General features: G+C 43.5%; 1 protein-coding gene across 1 annotated transcript in view; it reads right to left on the bottom strand.

Moving 5' to 3' along the window:
• Positions 1–5,933: 5,933 nt before the first annotated feature.
• The window catches only part of LOC112071874 (solute carrier organic anion transporter family member 1C1), a 45,005-nt gene continuing 30,930 nt past the window's right edge, over positions 5,934–20,008 (bottom strand). The window contains exons 9-14 of the mRNA XM_024139306.2: positions 15,963–16,158; positions 15,533–15,698; positions 13,898–14,088; positions 13,619–13,683; positions 13,428–13,545; positions 5,934–8,898 (exon numbers count right to left, since the gene is read on the bottom strand). Of these exons, the coding sequence (XP_023995074.2) occupies positions 8,664–8,898; positions 13,428–13,545; positions 13,619–13,683; positions 13,898–14,088; positions 15,533–15,698; positions 15,963–16,158 (971 nt within the window). The 3' untranslated portion in view covers positions 5,934–8,663. The remainder of the gene's footprint in view (positions 8,899–13,427; positions 13,546–13,618; positions 13,684–13,897; positions 14,089–15,532; positions 15,699–15,962; positions 16,159–20,008) is intronic.

A 20,008-nucleotide genomic window follows, 5' to 3' on the forward strand; every position in this document is an offset into this window, starting at 1 on the left:
ACTCGGTAGCATCGTAGAACGTGTGGCTGAACCGCTAACTCCCTGGACAGAGACTTGCACTTTTGAGACGCACTTGAAAGTCATGTGGGAAGACCCTGAGAACACATCTGTGTAGACTTGCTACTGATAGAGTCATGCTTGGAGAATGACACCTAAACAGGTCTACAGGAGTCCTAGAGCTAGCATAGAAGTAACTGCTAGAGAACCAGTGACAAGTATTGTAGATGAGATGACGTGGCGAGAGACGGACCACAGCTGAGAATGTACGATGAGATGTGGGAAGCACCTAAAGCCCCTAAGTATATGTTCCTCATCCGTATTGTTCCTGTCTAAGGGGTGAATGAATGTGAGGAAGCAGGACAGTTTGGTAGAATCGAAGCATTGTTGGGGTCTGACTATGAAGGACAGGGGACAGCTAGGTTATCTGTTACCGATTTTGCAGTAATGTGGCGGCACATAAGCATGTATAGGACAAGTCATGTGCGTACTTCAGATCGAGCTAATGTGCGTGAAGACGAGGACAAGATTGAGGGTAGATGAGAGATGCTGGAGAAGACAGGACAAGTATCGTAGATGAGATGTGGGAATGTCAAGACAGAACAAGGTGATTCTCGATGTAGAGTAAGAGGAATGGTATATAAGGGAAAGTACAGGGCAACTAGGTAGTTAGCAAGATGAGAAGATTGGGGAAGGAAATCGTAGAGATGGAGCGGACTCGTATGTAGATGAGATGTGGGAGACATGACAGAGTTCGTAGAATGAGGGTCTCATGTTCAAGGAGAAGAGAGGACAAGGGAAACACCAGCTCGTTATTTAGTAAGCAATGCATCATTGGTTGGGGACGGACAAGTAATGAGAGAGAAGAATGTGGGGAAGTTCGAGTAGTAAGCAAGGGGTATTAGTAGATCTGAGATTGGGATCTGATAGAACAGGACAGGTATGTCAGATGAGACTAATGTAGGAGAAGACAGGAGACAGGGGATCGACATTAGTAGAGATGAGAATGTGGGAAGACAGGACAGGCTATTGTAGATGAGATGTAGGAAGACAGGACAGGTATGTAGATGAGATGTGGGAAGACAGGACAGGTATTTGTGAATGTGGAAACGCTTGTTAGATGAGATGGGAAACAGGAATATTGGACGAGGGAAAGATGCTCGTTTGTATCGATGAGATTGTGGCGCAAGGACAGGACAAGTATCTAGTAGATGACTACGAGTAGGGGAAGACAGGAAAAGATTTCAGGCTTGGATGAGATGGTGGAGAAGGACAGAGGTAATTAGGTAGTGGTAAGATGAGAATGTGGAAAGACACAGGACATGGGAGATAACTGTTTGTTTTTGGAAAAAATAACTGTATTTTCATTTGTTAAATAGCTATGTTAAGCCACAGAACTGAATGGACTGTATCCCTTTGCTTTTATATGGTGTGAGATTTCCTGAAGACCTTTACAGCCAACGTCGGGCCCTGTTCGCACTATCGCGTCAACCTTTTCAATACAACTACATCAATCAGGTAGTCAAATATAGGCAATTGTTTATAAAAAAAAAAAACGTAAATAAGGCATTTGTTTTTTGGATATACAGGAGCATCAACATCAGTGTTCAAATTATTGGCGAATATACAATTTTGTGAAAGTGTATCACACACAGGTCTCAGAAAACGATTATACTTGAAAGTTTTGAATATATGAAAGTTATTTGAAAACAAAAAAAAACATTTATTTGATGGCTGACAGATATTTTATGAAGAACCAAAAACTACAACAGTTAGTAGAATTAGATCATTAGCAGATGAATTGGAAAAAATACATTTAAAGATGCCAACATTAACATGTATTGATCTAAATAATGGAAGTAATGTAAACCAAACAGATATTTAGATAGATCTAGGCAATTGTTATAAGGGACATGGACTCATCTCCCAATTAGAGTGGAAAACACTTTTTTCATTTTCAAAGAACTTAAAATACATTTTCATAATGAGTGACATAAGGTAATGTCTTGACATCAGTTCTTATAAACATTTAGTTACTTTGTGATTATTAACTACACATAGCAACATTGTTGATACATAGGATAGGTCCTTTAGAAATAATGGGAGTTATACACAAGTGGAATAAGGAACAGTCCACGATTGCTTTCGTGTACAGTAGTTACAAAACCACTCAGCTCATTGCTTGCAATTTAAATGTGATTACCCAAGTATTATGCATTATGCTAATGAAATGTTGCTCTAAAAGAATGACCGTGTTGTTACACAGGCTCAACAACATGCGCACTGGGTAACTTTAATTATGACTCCAGAGAAATAAGAGAGCTCACCACATTGTGTACTGCTCCACTGGACCAATACATGCCGACATCATACATCCTTTCAAGTATTATCTCACAACTGTCAACTAATGGCCCATATCGTTAAACTGTAGCTGAAATAGGGGTAGTAATAATATGCCGGAGGAGAGAAGAATCCAAAAACAGCCTTGTCTTTATCTTTTGTAGGAATTGTCATAATGACTCAGACACATCATGCTGTGGATGAACAATGGCGAAAATCAGTGTTCAATGTAAAAAAAGTAGTTTATTTTTTGTGTATTCTTATTATAGATAAAAAAACTATCCAGTCAGTCTAAAAGATGGTAATAGTGGTGTGGTTTTGAAAACAAGAAGCCTTGAACGTATGGAAAGAAATAAAAAGTAAAGGTTATTCAGAAGGTGGCTATTATTGCTCTCGTCTTAAGCGCAGAGTATTTTCAACATTTTGCTACATTCATTTTTTATCCTAAAATGGATTACATTAGATAATTTTTTCCTTTCAGATCTACTCAACTTCCATATTTTCAAAAAGTGAAAGTTATTTCATCCAGACTATACTGAGTTAAATTCATTATAAGGAAATTGAAATTATTATTAGACCCTAATCTATTGGATTTACATGACTGGGAATACAGAACCAATGATCATTCCATACATTTGGGTTTTTAGCACAAAGTGTTTATACCCATATTGCTTATAATTCATAAAAATAAATCGTCTGTCAGATGGATTTTGAGCGTGTTCATAGGCATCAGATAAAGAATAAGCACAGATCAGACATTCAATTAATCTCGCGAATGGCCTGTTCAATTCCAGCATTGCCTGGTAGTTGAAAGAGCCAATGCAGTAATTATTGTCATAACGCTATTCATTCGTGCCAAGACTTCAACATATCTGTACACAATATCGTTGGTTGGTTGAACTATTCTTCCTTCGCATTCGTTATGGTATCACCAGTGGGGTAATGGCTTGATCATCAGGTATGAACAAGCCATTCACTCACGAGAAAATTGGGCTTTCGGTGATGTAGAGATGTTATGCTTGGATATTGGGTGTACGATCGGAGAAATCAGAAGTATCGCACTGTCGATAGATTTGGAAGGAATGGTAGGAGATCTATTTGCTCTATTAGTTTCTATTTCTATTCTGCAACATGCCAGTTCCTGATACAGCCTGCCTTTAGTTGAAGGCAGCCAATCCAATTCGTTTCTGTTCCAGATACAACCCTTCCCTTTAGTCGAAGGCAGCCAATCCAATAGTTCTCGTCCTAAACCTCCGATATCGCACTTTATCATAGGGAGCCAATCCATAGTTTGTCGTGTTCCGATCAGCCTAATGAAGAACTCGAGGCAGCCAATCTCAATGTTTTGTTTCCAGAGATGTACACCCTCCCTTTGAGTCGAGTAGGCCAGCATATATCGCTACCCAGTCAGTTTGTACATGTCTGCCAGATAGTACAACCCTCTTAGTCGAAGGCAGCCAGTCCCAGTTCTCAAGTCGTTTCTGTTCCAGTGATACTAACCCTGCCACTTCTCATTTAGGTCGTAAGGGAGCATCAAATCCAATCGTTTCTGCTTCTGGTCCATCAACTCTAACCCTTATAGTCGAAGGCAGCCAATCCTCGTCTTCTTCCAGATCCACCCTCCTTTAGTCGAAGGCAGCCAATCCTATCGTTTCTGTTCCAGATACAACCTCCCTTAGGTCGAAGAGCAGCCAATCCAATCGTTTCTGTTCCAGAATACAACCTCCCTTTAGTCGAAGGCAGCCAATCTCAATCGTTTCTGTTCAGATACAACCCCTCCCTTAGTCGAAAGGCTGCCAATCCAATCGTTTTCTGTTCCAAGATACAACCCTCCTTTGGTTGAAGGCAGCCAATCCAATACTTTTTTGAAAAGATGTTCACTTCCAGAGATCTGAATCAAAATATATTTGTTTGAAATAATAATTTGGGGGGGATTTGCATTCAAATAGTCACACCAAAGTAACAATTTACCCCCCCCCCCCCCCTAAAAAATAGTTACTTTCCACGAAGCATGTTAAGAACTACAGTTATCCCAGGTCTGCAATCAGGTAGATTAATAATACAGTGAGGTATTGGTGTGCTTTCTTGCCAACTCCTATGATTCGTTGCGCAAACAGATCTGGGCAGGCTAGAAAATCAAGTTAAGGTATGGACTATAAATGTAACTTTTGTGCGTGAGGTCATTGCATTTTATCTGGCATTGTCCACCTGAAGTGATCAGTCTATGTACGGAAACTAGTTGTACGGAACTAGTGTATCGGAACTAATGTATGGAACTAATGTCGGAACTAATGTACGGAACTAATGTAACGGGAAATCTAATAGTACGGAACTAATGTACGGAACTAATGTACTAATGTTACGGAACTAATGTATGGAACTAATGTACGGAACTAATGTACGGAACTAATGTACGGAACTAATGTACGGAACTAATGTACGGAACTAATGTATGGAAGCGGAACTGGAACTGTTCTCTCCAATTTTTACATTCAATAAATAAAAAATACTAGATAATATTGACACGGTCATGTTGTTCAGATTTTAAACCAAAGCCAAGAAATGAAAAACATGACCAACCTACAACCCATTTCAAATATGAAACATAAAAACAACAAATTCTACATAAACCATTAACAAACAAAAAACGACAATCCTTTCCACAAAACAAAACTGGTTCCATGTAAGTACAGTGGCTTGCGAAAGTATTCACCCCCCTTGGCATTTTTCCTATTTTGTTGCCTTACAAATGGAATTGGAATTCAAATGGATTTTATGGGGTTTGTATCATTTTATTTACACAACATGCCTACCACTTTGAAGATGCAAAATATTTTTTATTGTGAAACAAACAAGAAATAAGACAAAAAAACGGAAAACTTGAGCGTGCGTAACTATTCACCCCCCTAAAGTCAATACTTTGTAGAGCCACCTTTTGCAGAAGTTACAGCTGCACGTCTCTTGGTGTATGTCTCTATAAGCTTGGCACATCTAGCCACTAGGATTTTTGCCCATTCTTCAAGGTAAAACTGCTCCAGCTCCTTCAAGTTGGATGGGTTCCGCTGGTGTACAGCAATCTTTAAGTCATACAACAGATTCTCAATTGAATTGAGGTCTGGTCTTTGACTAGGCCATTCCAAGACATTTAAATGTTTACCCTTAAACCAGAGTATTGCTTTAGCAGTATGCTTAGGGTCATTGGAAGGTGAACCTCCGTCCCAGTCTCAAATCTCTGGAAGACTGAAACAGGTTTCCCTCAAGAATTTCCCTGTATTTAGCGCCATCTATATTTCCTTCAATTCTGACCAGGTACCTAGTCCCTGCCGATGGAAAACATCCCCACAGCATGATGCTGCCACCACCATGCTTCACTGTGGGGATGGTGTTCTCAGGGTGATGMGAGGTGTTGGGTTTGCACTAGACATAGCATTTTCCTTGATGGCCAAAAAGCTTAATTTTAGTCTCATCTGACCAAAGTACCTTCTTCCATGTGTTTTGGGAGTTTCCCACATGCCTTTTGGCGAACACCAATCATGTTTTCTTATTTTTTTCTTTAAGCAGTGGCTTTTTTTCTGGACACTCTCCCGTAAAGCAAAGCTCTGTGGAGTGGTCCTATGCTTAAAGTGGTCCTATGGACAGATACTCCAATCTCCGCTGTGGAGCTTTGCAGCTCCTTCAGGGTTATCTTTGGTCTCTTTGTTGCCTCTCTGATTAATGGCCTCCTTGCCTGGTCCGTGAGTTTTCGTGGGCGGCCCTCTCTTGGCAGGTTTGTTGTGGTGCCATATTCTTTATATTTTTTAATAATGGATTTAATGGTGCTCCGTGGTATGTTCAAAGTTTCTGATATTTTTTTTATAACCCAACCCTGATCTGTACTTCTCCACAACTTTGTCCCTGACCTGTTTGGAGAGCTCCTTGGTCTTCATGGTGCCGCTTGCTTGGTGGTGCCACTTGMTTAGTGGTGTTTCAGACTCTGGGGCCTTTCAGAACAGGTGTATATATACTGAGATCATATGACAGATCATGTGACACTTAAATAAAGTTCACCTGTGTGCAATCTAACTAACTGTGTGACTTCTGAAGGTAATTGGTTGCACCAGATCTTATTTGGGGGCTTCATAGGCAAGGGGGTGAATACATATGCACGCACCACTTTTCCATTTTTATTTTATTTTATTTTTGTGTTGAATTTCACTTCACCAATTTGGACTATTTTGTGTATGTCCATTACATGAAATCCAAATAAAAATACATGTAAATTACAGGTTGTAATGTAACAAAATAGGAAAAACTCCAAGGGGGATGAATGCTTTTGCAAGGCACTGTAAAACACATACGTTAACGTTCAAGAAATGTATTTTTGTTCCATACAGTCATGAGTATACACACCACAGGCAGTCTTCTTTTGCTTCCTTAAAATAAAAAAATAAAATGGATTAAATCAGATGTTTTCCCGCTATTGATCTACACAACCTACTTCAAATTTACAAGTGAAAGAAMTGTTACAAAACATTTTCCAAATTACTAAGAAATATAAATATGAGGATGTATAGATTGTGAAGAATTTTTTATAAGATTCTACCAACCTTGCAAAACTCTTAGGGCAACATATATCCATTGTTGTTGTAAAAATGGCTCAAGCACAGTAAATATTAACACTGAACAAAAATATAAACKCAACATGTAAAGTGTTTGTCCCACGATTCGTGAGCYGAAATAAAAGATMCCAGAAATGTTSCATATGCACAAAAAGCGTATTTCTCTCAAATGTTGAGCAAAAATGTGTTTACATTCCTTGTAGTGAGCATTTCTCCTTTGCCAAGATAGTCCATAAMCCTGACAGGTGTGGTATATCAAGAAGCTGATTAAACAGCRTGATACACAGATGCTGGGGACAATACAAGGCCACTCTAAAATAAATGTGCAGTTTTGTCACACAACAAGATGCCACAGATGTCTCAAGTTGAGGGAGCGCGCAATTGATATGCTTTCTGAAGGAATGTCCACCAGAATGTTAATTCTGGTGAATGTTAATTTTGAGGTGAATGAGGTGAGGTGAATGTWMATTTTTCTACCATAAGCCACCTCCAAAGTTGTTTTAGAGAATTTGGCAGTATGTGCAACCAGCCTCACAACYGCAGACCACGTGTATGGCATCGTGTGGACGAGCGGTTTTCTGATGTCAACATTGTGAACAAAGTGCCCATTGGTGGMGGTGGGGTTATGGTACGGGMAGGCATRAACTACGGACAAACAACACAATTGTAGTGGCAACATCCTGAGGCCCATTGTCGTGCCATTTGTCCGCCGCCATCACCTCATGTTTCAGCATGATAATGCACGGTCCCATGTTGCAAGGATCTGTACACAATTCCTGGAAGCTGAAAATGGCCCAGTTCTTCTATGGCCTGYAWACTCAGACATGTCACCCATTGAGCATGTTTGGGATGCTCTGRTTCCCGCCAATATCCAGCAACTTCGCACAGCCATTGAAGAGGAGWGGRAATGATCAACTCWATGCGAAGRWGATGTGTTGAGCTGCACGAGGCAAATGGTTGTCACACCRGATACTGACTGGTTTTCTGATCCATGCCCCTACTTTTTTTTTTAAAGGTATCTGTAACCAATAGATTMATTTCTGTATTCCCAGTCATGTGAAATCCATAGATTAGGGTCTAATTAATTAATTTCAATTTCCTTATATGAACTTTAACTCAGTATAATCTTTGAAATAACTTTTACTTTTTGAAAATATGGAGTTGAGTAGATCTGAAGGAAAAATATCTAATGTAATCCATTTTTAGATAAAAAATGTAATGTAGCAAAATGTGAATACTCTGCAAGGGGTSTGTATACTTTCACTAGGTACTGTATAAACAAAMAWAMAMWAWWWTWTTCACATCATCTACAGGAGTACASTACAAATMGACKTTATGCTCTTCTCTCCTCGCTAAATCACTTGTATTCAGGGTGGGATAATACTTGAAAAGGAGATGTCAGGGCATGTATTGGGTCAGTGGAGCAGGTACACAATGGTATGGAGTACCAGCGCAGGGTACTGACACCTTTCACAAAAATATTTGCTGAATATTCACCCCAAAAATAATTAACACTGGTACTGTCAAAATGATTACCGTTGTAGTGAACGGCGACAGTGCAAACATGGGCCTCTCAGACTGTTGGCGAACTTGCTAAACACAGCCTACTCCAACAGGGTTAACCCACTTGGGGGAGATCACAACTAGCTTCATGTAGGCAAAGGTCGATACACCTACACCTGTTTCATTCCGTCTTGGAATCGATCTATGTTGAGCTATTGAGGTCCATCAAAGGCGTGTCTCCCTGTCAGGGTTACAGTCCAGCGCTCTTACAAACTGGTCACAGTGTAAAGAGCTGTTGCTCTCCTCTTTCCTGAGAGACTCGGCCTCCATCTCTACATTCCCATTGGTCAGTGCCATTTTCTCTTCCTGCTTGACGTGCCTCCTGAGTAGAGCGAAGCCCAGTATACACAGGAAGAAAGAGACAGTCCTCAGGCCCATAGTCAGACCCAGGTATACTACCCTAGAACAGAACAGAGGAGAGATTAGGGTTAGGGATAGGGTCAGAGTTAGGATTAGGGTTAGGATCAGAGTTAGGATTAGGGATAGGGTCAGAGTTAGGGATAGGGTCAGAGTTAGGGATAGGGTCAGAGTTAGGGATGGGGTGAGAGTAAGGGTCAGAGTTAGGGATAGGTTCAGAGTTAGGGATAGGGAAAGCCAGTATACACAGGAAGAGATAGCAGATGGCAGGTAGCCTAGCGGTTAAGCGTGTTGGTAACCGAAAAGTCCCTGGTTCGAATCCCTGAGCAGTCAAGGTGGAAAGATCTGCTGTTCTGCCCTTGAGCAAGGCAGTTAACCAAAAATAACTTCTCCCCGGGCGCTGATGACATAGTTTAGGCAGCCCCCCGCATCTCTCTGACCAGAGTCAGACCCAGGTATACTATCCTAGAACAGACCAGAGGAGAGAGTGAATCGGGGCGGCAGCTAGCGTTGGACTAGTAACCGAAAGGTTGCAAGATTGAATCCCCGAGCTGACAAGGTAAAAATCTGTCGTTCTGCCCCTGAACAAGGCAGTTAACCCACTGTTCCTAGGCCGTCATTGAAAATAAGAATTTGTTCTTAACTGACTTGCCTGGTTAACAAATAAAAATCCTTAGAATAAACTAAAATAGGTTACACTTTACATGAAGGCAACACTTGTAAAGTGTTTGAAGTAGACTATTGTAAAGTAACACTCCACATGAGTGTACATTMATGTTAACTGTTGCCCTAAAATAGAGCAGAGAGCATGAACACTAAAAACATGGCACAGTAAAACAAGAAAATAAGTATTTACTAAAACCAATGTAGGCTACCCCTATCCAAATAGAGATAGCTATGAAGCTAGGAGCTAAGCATCCGTATCCGTTAAGCATCCGTATTCTGACCTTAAATTTAGGCATGAAAATAGCATGCTATTCACCAGCTATTCGCTCGGGGTGGAGATGGAATACATGAATGTGTGTCTACAGAGACGCCATATTCTGACATTGACTTAATTCCCTCCTAATTCCATCACCTTTACGTGAGAKGAAACCATGAAAAACWGTCTAGCGAACCTACCGAAATTATATGGCCTTTTAACTTGCAGCGATGGGCATTCTTGAACGTGTTAATTATAGGCTACCCTGACTTTCTCTGTTTCCTGTTTCCTGTCATGTAAAATATTAGTCACTATCAGGATCAACCGTCAGTAAGCCTAATAACCACACATATTCACCCGCCATTTTACTGTTCGTTCCCTTCAGTTGGTATAGCCTACATTATCATTCCATTTAATTCCATTGTTTCATTTACCTTCATTTGGCTCCTCTGTAAATGCAGTCACGGCTGTGTGGTTGTTGCTGACGATCACTACTAAAAGTTGATCATATATATATATATATATAAAAGAAAGACACGTAGGCTAATTAAATTGTTCTGGAGTGGAGAGCACACCAAGCCGTAGCGGTTTGAACCGACGCATTGCGTAATACTTGGCGCCAGTGGTTAGTGCAGGCAATAGAACAGGGTTTAGCCAACCATTGTACACTAATCTCTCTATTATAATTCTATGTACACTAATCTTCCAACATTACCATGGGCTGAAGAATTGAATGTGGCAATATTCTGAACGGATCAAACCACAGTTTTATTTATTGAATGTGTAAAAGGCTCTCCAAACCTGTTTATGATTCATAAGTACTTTCCTAACAATAAAATATCTACAAAATCAGAGTATTATTTTTTAATTGGTTCTGAAATGGAGAAGAAAATGCATATATTTAGATGGTTTTCTTTCTGAACACGTTCTCTCCATATATTTTATTGAGTCTATGGACAATAACTATAAGGTAGAGCGTATTTAAAGGGATGGCTTAAGATAAATGGACTGAAAACCCTATTGAATGAAAACCGCAAGAGATAATCTGTTGGCCAGCAAGTGGGAGGGTTGTTATCTTTTGATCGCTGGAGAAACATGTAAAACTAGTCATATGGTATCAAACTGAAGCATATCAACATCCCACTGGGCACACACTGGCTGAATCAACGATGTTTCAACGTCATTTCAATTAAATTACGTTGAACCAACGTGGAATAGACATTGAATTGACGTGTGTGCCCAGTGGTATATACATTTCTTTCCAAAGTCAAATTTATGAAATGCTGGCTTTATAACTTGCAAGAATGACATTCGGAGAGCCAAGCTATAGACTTTTGTAGCCACGCGTAAAAGACAGTATAGTGCCAAACCTACTGAGTTGATTTATGATTTTAATTATATGCATAGACTTTTAACTGAGGAGGAAGTCTGGGTATAAGCATTTCTGTGKAACCCAGCAGAACGGTATCCCAAAGGCATCCCTTAGTCAGACTAAGGGAGAGTGGGAATCGTCATGTTATCAAACTTCGGTTATTGCCATAAAGGATTATGCATAGGTTAATAACGCATTACTAACACTTGTCATTTTCAAGTCTTTTGCCGTCACTCTCTTAGGAACCTGAGGGAGGAAGAGAAAGTCAAAAGCTCCAACTGAAATGTCATTATCAGTTGTTTAATAGGACGGGTAATGGCAGATAGGAGGGGGGGGGGGGGGTGGGTTAGAGTGTTCTTAGTGCGATTATAAATTCAGACCAGGGCCTTATGCCATGGAAGCAGATTACATAATCAGAGCCCATAAGTCTTGGAGGTGTGAACATACAAATTAATTGTGAGAATATTAATCATGTTTTCTTTTCTGTTCATTTATAAGTAATTTCAGTTTAAGTTCCTGATGAGGCAGGACAGTTGCTGCGGAATCAGTAGCATGAGGGGGGGCAGGTACTTAGCCTAGTGGTTAGAGCGTTGGACTAGTAACCGAAAGAGTTGCTAGATTGAATCCACAGCGGACAGGTAAAAAAATCTGTCGTTCTGCCCTTGAACAAGGCTGTTAACCCACTGTTCCCTGGATGGCTGCCATTGTAATATGAGTTTGTTCTTAACTGACTTTCCTAGATAAATAAAGGTTAAATAATAAAAAATGTCATGAGAGATGTTGAACTCAAGATAAGGTCAACAGATGAAGAGAGAAGACACTGCGGAGGAGGGGGGCCACAGGGGCCCACCATCTGATTATAGTCCTATTCCATACAGACACACTGCTAGGAGGGGGGCCACAGGGGCCCACCATCTGATTATAGTCCTATTCCATACAGAACACACTGCTAGGAGGGGGCCACAGGGGCCCACCATCTGATTATAGTCCTATCCATACAGACACACTGCTAGGAGGGGGGCCACAGGGGCCCACCATCTTTTATAGTCCTATCCCATACAGACACACTGCTAGGAGGGGGGGCCACAGGGCCCACCATCTGATTATAGTCCTATCCCATACAGACACACTGCTAGGAGGGTGGCCACAGGAGCCCACCATCTGATTATAGTCTATCCCATACAGACACACTGGCACACGGTCACGACGACTGGATCATACAGAGCAGTTTAAACTGAGCCTGGCACCGGTTCACGACGACTGGATCATACCGAGCAGTTTAAACCTGGAGCCTGGCACACGGTTCACAATGACTGGATCATACCGAGCAGTTTAAACCTGGAGCTGGCACACGGTTCACGACGACTGGATCATACCGAGCAGTTTAAACCCGGAGCCTGGCAACGTCACAATGACTGGATCATACCGAGCAGTTTAAACCGAGCCTGGCACCGTCCAATGACTGATCATACAGAGCAGTTTAAACCTGGAGCCTGGCACACGGTTCACGACGACTGGATCATACCGAGCAGTTTAAACCTGGAGGCTGGCACACGTCACAATGACTGGATCATACGAGCAGTTAAACCTGGAGCCTGGCACACGGTTGGTCACGACGGACTAGACTGTTATAACAGTTCCATGATTAATGAGGATGAGCAGGGTAGATTTATAGGACTACTGCTCAACCCTTATTGTACACTTTTGTCAACTTCAAATTTTTCATGGATTAAACAATTCAACACGGCAACCTTCAGGAAGAATCAAACCACTATATTTTTTATTCACCAATATATTTTGTGCGTAAAGGCTCTCCAAACCTGTTTTTTATTTTATTATTCATAAATACTTTTCTAACCCTAAACAATACATAAGATCAGAGTATTTTTAAATCTACCAATTAGTGCTGACAAGGAGATTAATATCCATGTATTTACATGGCTTTCTTTAATTGATCTCTAATATTCTGAACTCTTCTCTTCATATGTTCTAGTGAGTCCGTCGAGGAATTTCTAATTAAAAAAGGTACACCAAATTTAAAGGGATGGATTTAGATAAATGTACTAAAAATCATATTGAATGAAAACTTGACGAGAAAAATCGGTTGGCCAGCAAGTGGGAGGGTTTTGTCGAATTACATTCATTCAGCGCGTGCAAGATAACCACGCCTGCAAAACCATTACRCACCTGCATAAGGTAAGTCTGAATACCAACTACTGAGAAGTGCGTAGTGAAAGGCATCGTTTCCTACGTCTGAATTGACCCCCAGGTGTTTTACCTGTAGGCTGTTGTGTTGTAGATTCTGCACGCTCCTCTCCCTCCGCATTGTGTGATTCCCCACTTTAAACAGGTCGTGTCTATGACGGCTCCGAAGTAGATAGGTGCAGGGAGGCCAGCTAAAATCAATCAATCAATCAATCATTGACTAACTCAATCTATCAGTCAACCGAGGACATAAGTAATACTCACCCAGGGTCCGGGTGGCCAACGTGTGGACTCCAAGAGCAAGGGATTTCAACTCAGGCTTAATGCACCTATAAAAAGATTATTAGGGAGTTAGGGGAAGTCCTTTAAAGGCCAACTAAACTTAATCCTAACTGTTGTGATTAACTTCAACTTGAGTGACATCAAAGCATGATTTTTACAAAACGGTTTCCCCAAGTTGAACATGTTAGGATACAACACATTTTGTGTCATTGAAAGCATTGTTGCATTTCTCCAGTCTATCCACTAGATGGCCTCACTGACCTGATGAGAAGCATGAAGCCTGGCGTTCCCCCCAGAGAGATGATGAAGGAAGTGATGACAGACAAGAATAGGAAGTAGGGGAACATTGTGTCACAGCTGTCTCTGATTGGACAGTGACCCAGGGAGGCAGTCAGGTTGCTGGGCTGAGAACCTGCTCCTGTCACTGCCACACACCTGCAATGGTCAAACACCTGGAGGAGAGGACATGGGGAAGGATCACTGAGTAGTAAAACACTGCAATAATATAGGGTCTAGGGAGTCTGGACTAGCGGTCTGGGGAGTCTGGACTAGCAGTCTGGGGAGTCTGGACTAGCAGTCTGGGGAGTCTGGACTAGCGGTCTAGGGAGTCTGGACTAGCGGTCTGGGGAGACTGGACTAGCGGTCTGGGGAGCCTGGACTAGAAGTCTAGAGAGTCTGGATTAGCGGTCTGGAGTCTGGACTAGCGGTCTAGAGAGTCTGGACTAGCAGTCTAGAGAGTCTGGAATAGCGGTCTGGGGAGTCTGGACTAGCGGTCTAGAGAGTCTGGACTAGCGGTCTAGAGAGTCTGGACTAGAAGTCTAGAGAGTCTGGACTAGCGGTCTGGAGTCTGGACTAGCGGTCTAGAGAGTCTGGACTAGCAGTCTAGAGAGTCTGGAATAGCGGTCTGGAGTCTGGACTAGCGGTCTAGGGAGTCTGGACTAACGGTCTAGAGAGTCTGAACTAGCGCTCTAGTGAGTCTGGAGAGTCTGGACTAGCGGTCTAGGGAGTCTGGACTAGCGGTCTAGAAAGTCTGGAGAGTTTAGACTAGCGGTCTCGGGAGTCTGGACTAGCGGTCTAGGGAGTCTGGACTAGCGGTCTGGGGAATCTGGACTAGCGGTCTAGAGAGTCTGGACTAGCGGTCTAGAGAGTCTGGTCTAGCAGTCTAGAGAGTCTGGAATAGCGGTCTGGAGTCTGGACTAGCGGTCTAGGGAGTCTGGACTAGCAGTCTAGAGAGTCTGGACTAGCGGTCTAGAGAGGCTGGACTAGCGGTGAGTACTACCTACTATAGTCTACATAAGGCCCCTAGAGGCGGGAGATCGATATATTTGTCTCCACCTCATGACTTCACATACACTGAGTATACCAAACATTAATATTTCCTAATATTCCTAATATTGAGTAGCACCCCCTCCCTTTTTGCCCTCAGAGCAGACTCAATTCATTGGGGCACTGAATCTATAAAGTGTCGAAAGTGTTGCTGTCTCAAGTGTTGCTGGCCCACGTTGACTCCAAAGCTTCCCACAGTTGTGTCAAGTTGGCTGGACGTCCTTTGGGTGGTGGACCATTCTTGATACACACAGGAAACTGTTGAGCGTTGCAAAAACCCTGTAGCGTTGCAGTTCTTGACACAAACCGGTGGTCTTGTCCATTCACTCTCTGAATGGCACACGTACACAATCCATGTCTCAATTGTCTGAAGGCTTAATAGTCCATCTTTAACCCGTCTCCTCCTCTTCATCTACTCTGATTTAAAGTGGATTTAACAAGTGACATCAGTAACAGACAATAGCGTCCCACTGGATTCACCTGGTCAGTCTGTGTCATGGAAACAGCTGTTGTTAATGTTTTGTATAGTCCGTGTATCGGCCCAAGTGGAACGCTAAGATATCATCTCACCGTGTTTCTGCCTGCTCCGGTAGAGGATGTACAGCCAGCCAAACAGGGGGACACATACGTGATCCCGTTCTCTCCACAGACAGGGTCCCAGTCACTCCCGGAGCACAGGCAACCGGAGTTACACTCAGAGAACAGAGATGGCTGCTGGTACGACAACCCCTCCACCCTGGACGAAACACAGGGACGGATGGAGAAACAACTGAAAAGGTACAGTATGTATTAGATTCTAGAAAGATCTGTCAGAACATCACTGTTCACTGTTCACTCATTTACACAGACTGTTTTCTAGGTCAGTTCATAGCGACTCTGTTTTGAGTGACATGTTTTTCTCTATTCTGAGTGACTAAGAATAGCTACTCGTTCCCAATAGAGTTCAGTTGAATAMATAAAAGATGATGGGGGGAGGTTTGTATCCATCGTGGAGACTTACCCTGTGTATGACATGGTTATCCCAGCCACCTTGGCGTTGTCACAGCCCATGGCGAAGAAGAAGAGGGACAGGAAGTACCCCAGCAGGGAGGTCCCGAAGGAGAACTTAGCAGCTGCCATGACGCCCAGCTTGAACTTCTTCATGACCACACCCCCTGAGAACATCCCCAGAGCCACTGCGGGGATGTTGACCGTGCCTGGAGAGCAGAACAGACGTCAGCCATGCATGCACGGCGCATAGAGGGAAGTTGAAAGAACCGTTCTAGTCGTAGTACAACTCCCCTGAAGCAGCTCCCCTGAAGCAGCTCCCCTGAAGCAGCTCCCCTGAAGCAGCTCCCCTGAAGCAGCTCCCCTGAAGCAGTTTTGACGGTTAAGTGTCTTTCGAGGGCACAACGTCAGGAGACGGCATCTACGATACTGATACCATTAACCCTCCGGTTGCCAGCTCGTTCCCAAACAGATTTCCCCATGGGATCTCTACAGACGTCATACGAACAACAAGTTTATACTACAGGGAGGGGAAGTGTGGAATTAGGGGTATAGCCAGGCCTGGCCCTTGCCATAAGCGACATAGGAGACGGGGGCCCCCGACCCCAAAAATAAATAAATACTTTTTTAGCAGCAAGGTCAGGGTGTCAACTTCCTGTTGAGAGTTAAAGACAAAAAGACAAAATCACCTTTATTTAACCTAATTTACAACTGCGACCTGGCCATGATAAAGCAAAACAGTGCGACACAAACAACAACAGAGTTACAGATGGGATAAACAAACATACAGTCAATAACACAATAGAAGAATCTGTATACAGTGTGTGCAAATGAAGTAAGGAGGTAAGGCAATATATAGGCCAATAGTGGCGAAGTAATTACAATTTAGCAATTAACACTGGAGTGGTATATGTGCATCAATGAYCCGGGGAATGTGGTCGAAGGCTCCGTGTGGATGTTGTGACGCAATTACGAAGGCACGCGGAGACCAAATCGAGCTCCGTACTGCATCGCCGTGCGCCTCCCAAATGTTGTAACAATGCGTAGGGCTCTGTTTAGCTCTACAACGACATGATTGGTTGACGGTAGAGGGAGGGGCGAGAGGTCCCGAAAAATACACAAACTCACTTCCTTGACAACTTCCTTGACAACAGCTCTGCGCTGCTCCGCGAAGGCGAAAGAAGTATGAATGACCTGACTTCTGCTGAGGCCGTATCACCGTAAAGGCTGCACGGCAGGGCTGAGGCCGTATCACCGTAAACGCTGCACGGCAGGGCTGAGGCCGTATCACCGTAAACGCTGCACGGCAGGGCTGAAGGCAGTATCACCGTAAACGCTGCACGGCAGGGCTGAGGCAGTATCACCGCCTGCCGTGCAGGCCTCAGCCTACACAAGGTGCATCAGCAGTTGTTATCTTATGTCAGTCACTGACAGTCACTGACAGTCACTCAATTAGCCCATGCCAGCTAACATTTTTTAGATTGGTAAGTTCGTCTAGCCAGAGACGGAGTGGGTGTGGTGTGCCTGTGGCTCCACCCTGTGGCTCCACCCTGTGGCTCCACCCTGTGGCTCCACACCCACTTCTTTCCCTGCCTCCCCGTTCTCTCACCTCTCTCTCTCATTCTTCTCTCCCACAGACAGATAGGCAGGCAGGCAGGCAAACAGACAGACAGATAGGCAGGCAGGCAGGCAAACAGACAGACAGATAGGCAGGCAGGCAGGCAAAACAGGACAGACAGATAGTGCGGCAGGCGGCAACACAGACGTAGGAGCGGAACGAAGACAGTAGGCAGGCAGGCAGGCAGGCAAACAGACAGACAGATAGGCAGGGCAGGCAGGCAAGGCAAACAGACAGACAGATAGGCAGGCAGGCAGGCAAACAGACAGACAGATAGGCAGGCAGGCAGGCAAACAGACAGACAGATAGGCAGGCAGGCAGGCAAACAGACAGACAGATAGGCAGGCAGGCAGGCAAACAGACAGACAGATAGGCAGGCAGGCAGGCAAACACGACAGACAGATAGGCAGGCAGGCAGGCAAACAGACAGACAGATAGGAGCAGGCAGGCAAAACAGACAGACAGATAGGCGGCAGGCAGGCAAACAGACAGACAGATAGGCAGGCAGGCAGGCAAACAGACAGACAGATAGGCAGGCAGGCAGGCAAACAAGACAGACAGATAGGCAGGCAGGCAGGCAAACAGACAGACAGATAGGCAGGCAGGCAGGGCAAACAGACAGACAGATAGGCAGGCAGGCAGGCAAAACAGACAGACAGATAGGCAGGCAGGCAGGCAAACAGACAGACAGATAGGCAGGCAGGCAGGCAAACAGACAGACAGATAGGCAGGCAGGCAGGCAAACAGCAGACAGATAGGCAGGCAGGCAGGCAAACAGACAGACAATAGGCAGCAGGCAGGCAAACAGACAGACAGATGCAGGCAGGCAGGCAACAGAACAGACAGATAGGGCAGGCAGCGCCAAACAGACAGACAGATAGGCAGGCAGGCAAACAGACAGACAGATAGGCAGGCAGGCAAACAGACAGATAGGCAGGCAGGCAAACAGACAGATAGGCAGGCAGGCAAACAGACAGATAGGCAGGCAGGCAAACAGACAGATAGGCAGGCAGGCAAACAGAACAGACAGGAAGGCAGACACACACAGTTTTAAAGTTTAAAGTCAATCTACTTTTTTTTTTTTTTTTACAATATCCTTTTCAGAATTAATTCAATAATTCATAATAAGGCTCTTAGTTTCTAGAACTGCACGACCATTGTGTCCAACGGAGGTAAAAAATTATTTTGGGTCTATTGACTTTAAATTTCATATGTCGGGTTCCCTCCTGGGAACACTCTTTAATAATGCTCTCAAGTTTTTACATTAAGAAATGACGTTCTACAGAGGATGGAAGACATTGTTTGTGTGTAACTGCAGGGAGAGAATTAAGGACCATGTTGAGGGTAAATTAAGACCCTTAATTGTCACAGGAAGTTGAACCTCAACACAGGGCATCCCTATAAGGTCACGATTGGTTGTGTGCAAGGACGGTTAACTAGTTCAAACGCAGTCAACGGGAGTGTCATGGTTATGTGAGGACTGTAAAATATGCTTTTCTGTGAAAGAAATGCCTTGTTCTCTGAGAGACCAAGTTTTCACGGTGAAGAGTTCATTTCACATGGTCAGATGTAGGCTTGCGTTCACCGGGGAACGTCTGTGGAACGGTCCCCATGTGTGAATTTTGTTTCTATCCTCAACCGTTCTGCCRATGTCACTCAAAAGTACATTAAGTCTAGATCAGGTGAGGCCTACCCTTTTTTAAATGTTTTTATGTCACCTTTATTTAACTAGGCAAGTCAGTTAAGAACAAATTCTTATTTACAATGACGGCCTACCCCGGCCTAACCCGGACAACAACGGGCCAATTGTGCGCCGCCTTATGGGACACACAATCACGGTCGGATGTGATACAGCCTGGAATCGAACCAGGGACTGTAGTGACACCTCTTGCACTGAGATGCAGTGCCTTAGACCGCGGTGCCACTTGGGAGCCATGTAGAGGGGGAGGGGCAAATTAATGGATTGTTAAATTGGATTAAGGCTAGGGTTATGTCTAGGGTTGAGGCCCTAACTTCATGTCCACTCAAAGCTCAACCCTAACCATAACCCTGACTCTAACCCTAACCCTAACTTCATGTCCACTCAAAGCTCAACCCTGCTCAACCCTAAAGCTAACCTCATTCCTAACCCTCGCTTCATCTCAACATCCTGGCTCAACCCAATTGGTTGTCTCTTATCTTTTCCCATTGCCTGCTACTGTGTGTATTGACATAAGCATCACTCTTGTGACACCCATCTTCTCCCGTTAGTTGCAATGTATTGACATACTGTAAACGTCAACACTGTGACATCTTTTCCCATTGACTGCAATGTATTGACATACTGTAAACGTCAACACTGTGACATCTTTTCCCATTGACTRCAATRTATTGAGAAAAAAATATCAGCTACTGTGACATTTGACCTTTTTTTGCAAAAACGTGCCAGTATGACGTTTCCA

The sequence above is a fragment of the Salvelinus sp. IW2-2015 genome, unplaced genomic scaffold (genome assembly GCF_002910315.2).
Source record: "Salvelinus sp. IW2-2015 unplaced genomic scaffold, ASM291031v2 Un_scaffold1753, whole genome shotgun sequence".
In the NCBI taxonomy this organism is placed as follows: Eukaryota; Metazoa; Chordata; class Actinopteri; order Salmoniformes; family Salmonidae; genus Salvelinus; species Salvelinus sp. IW2-2015.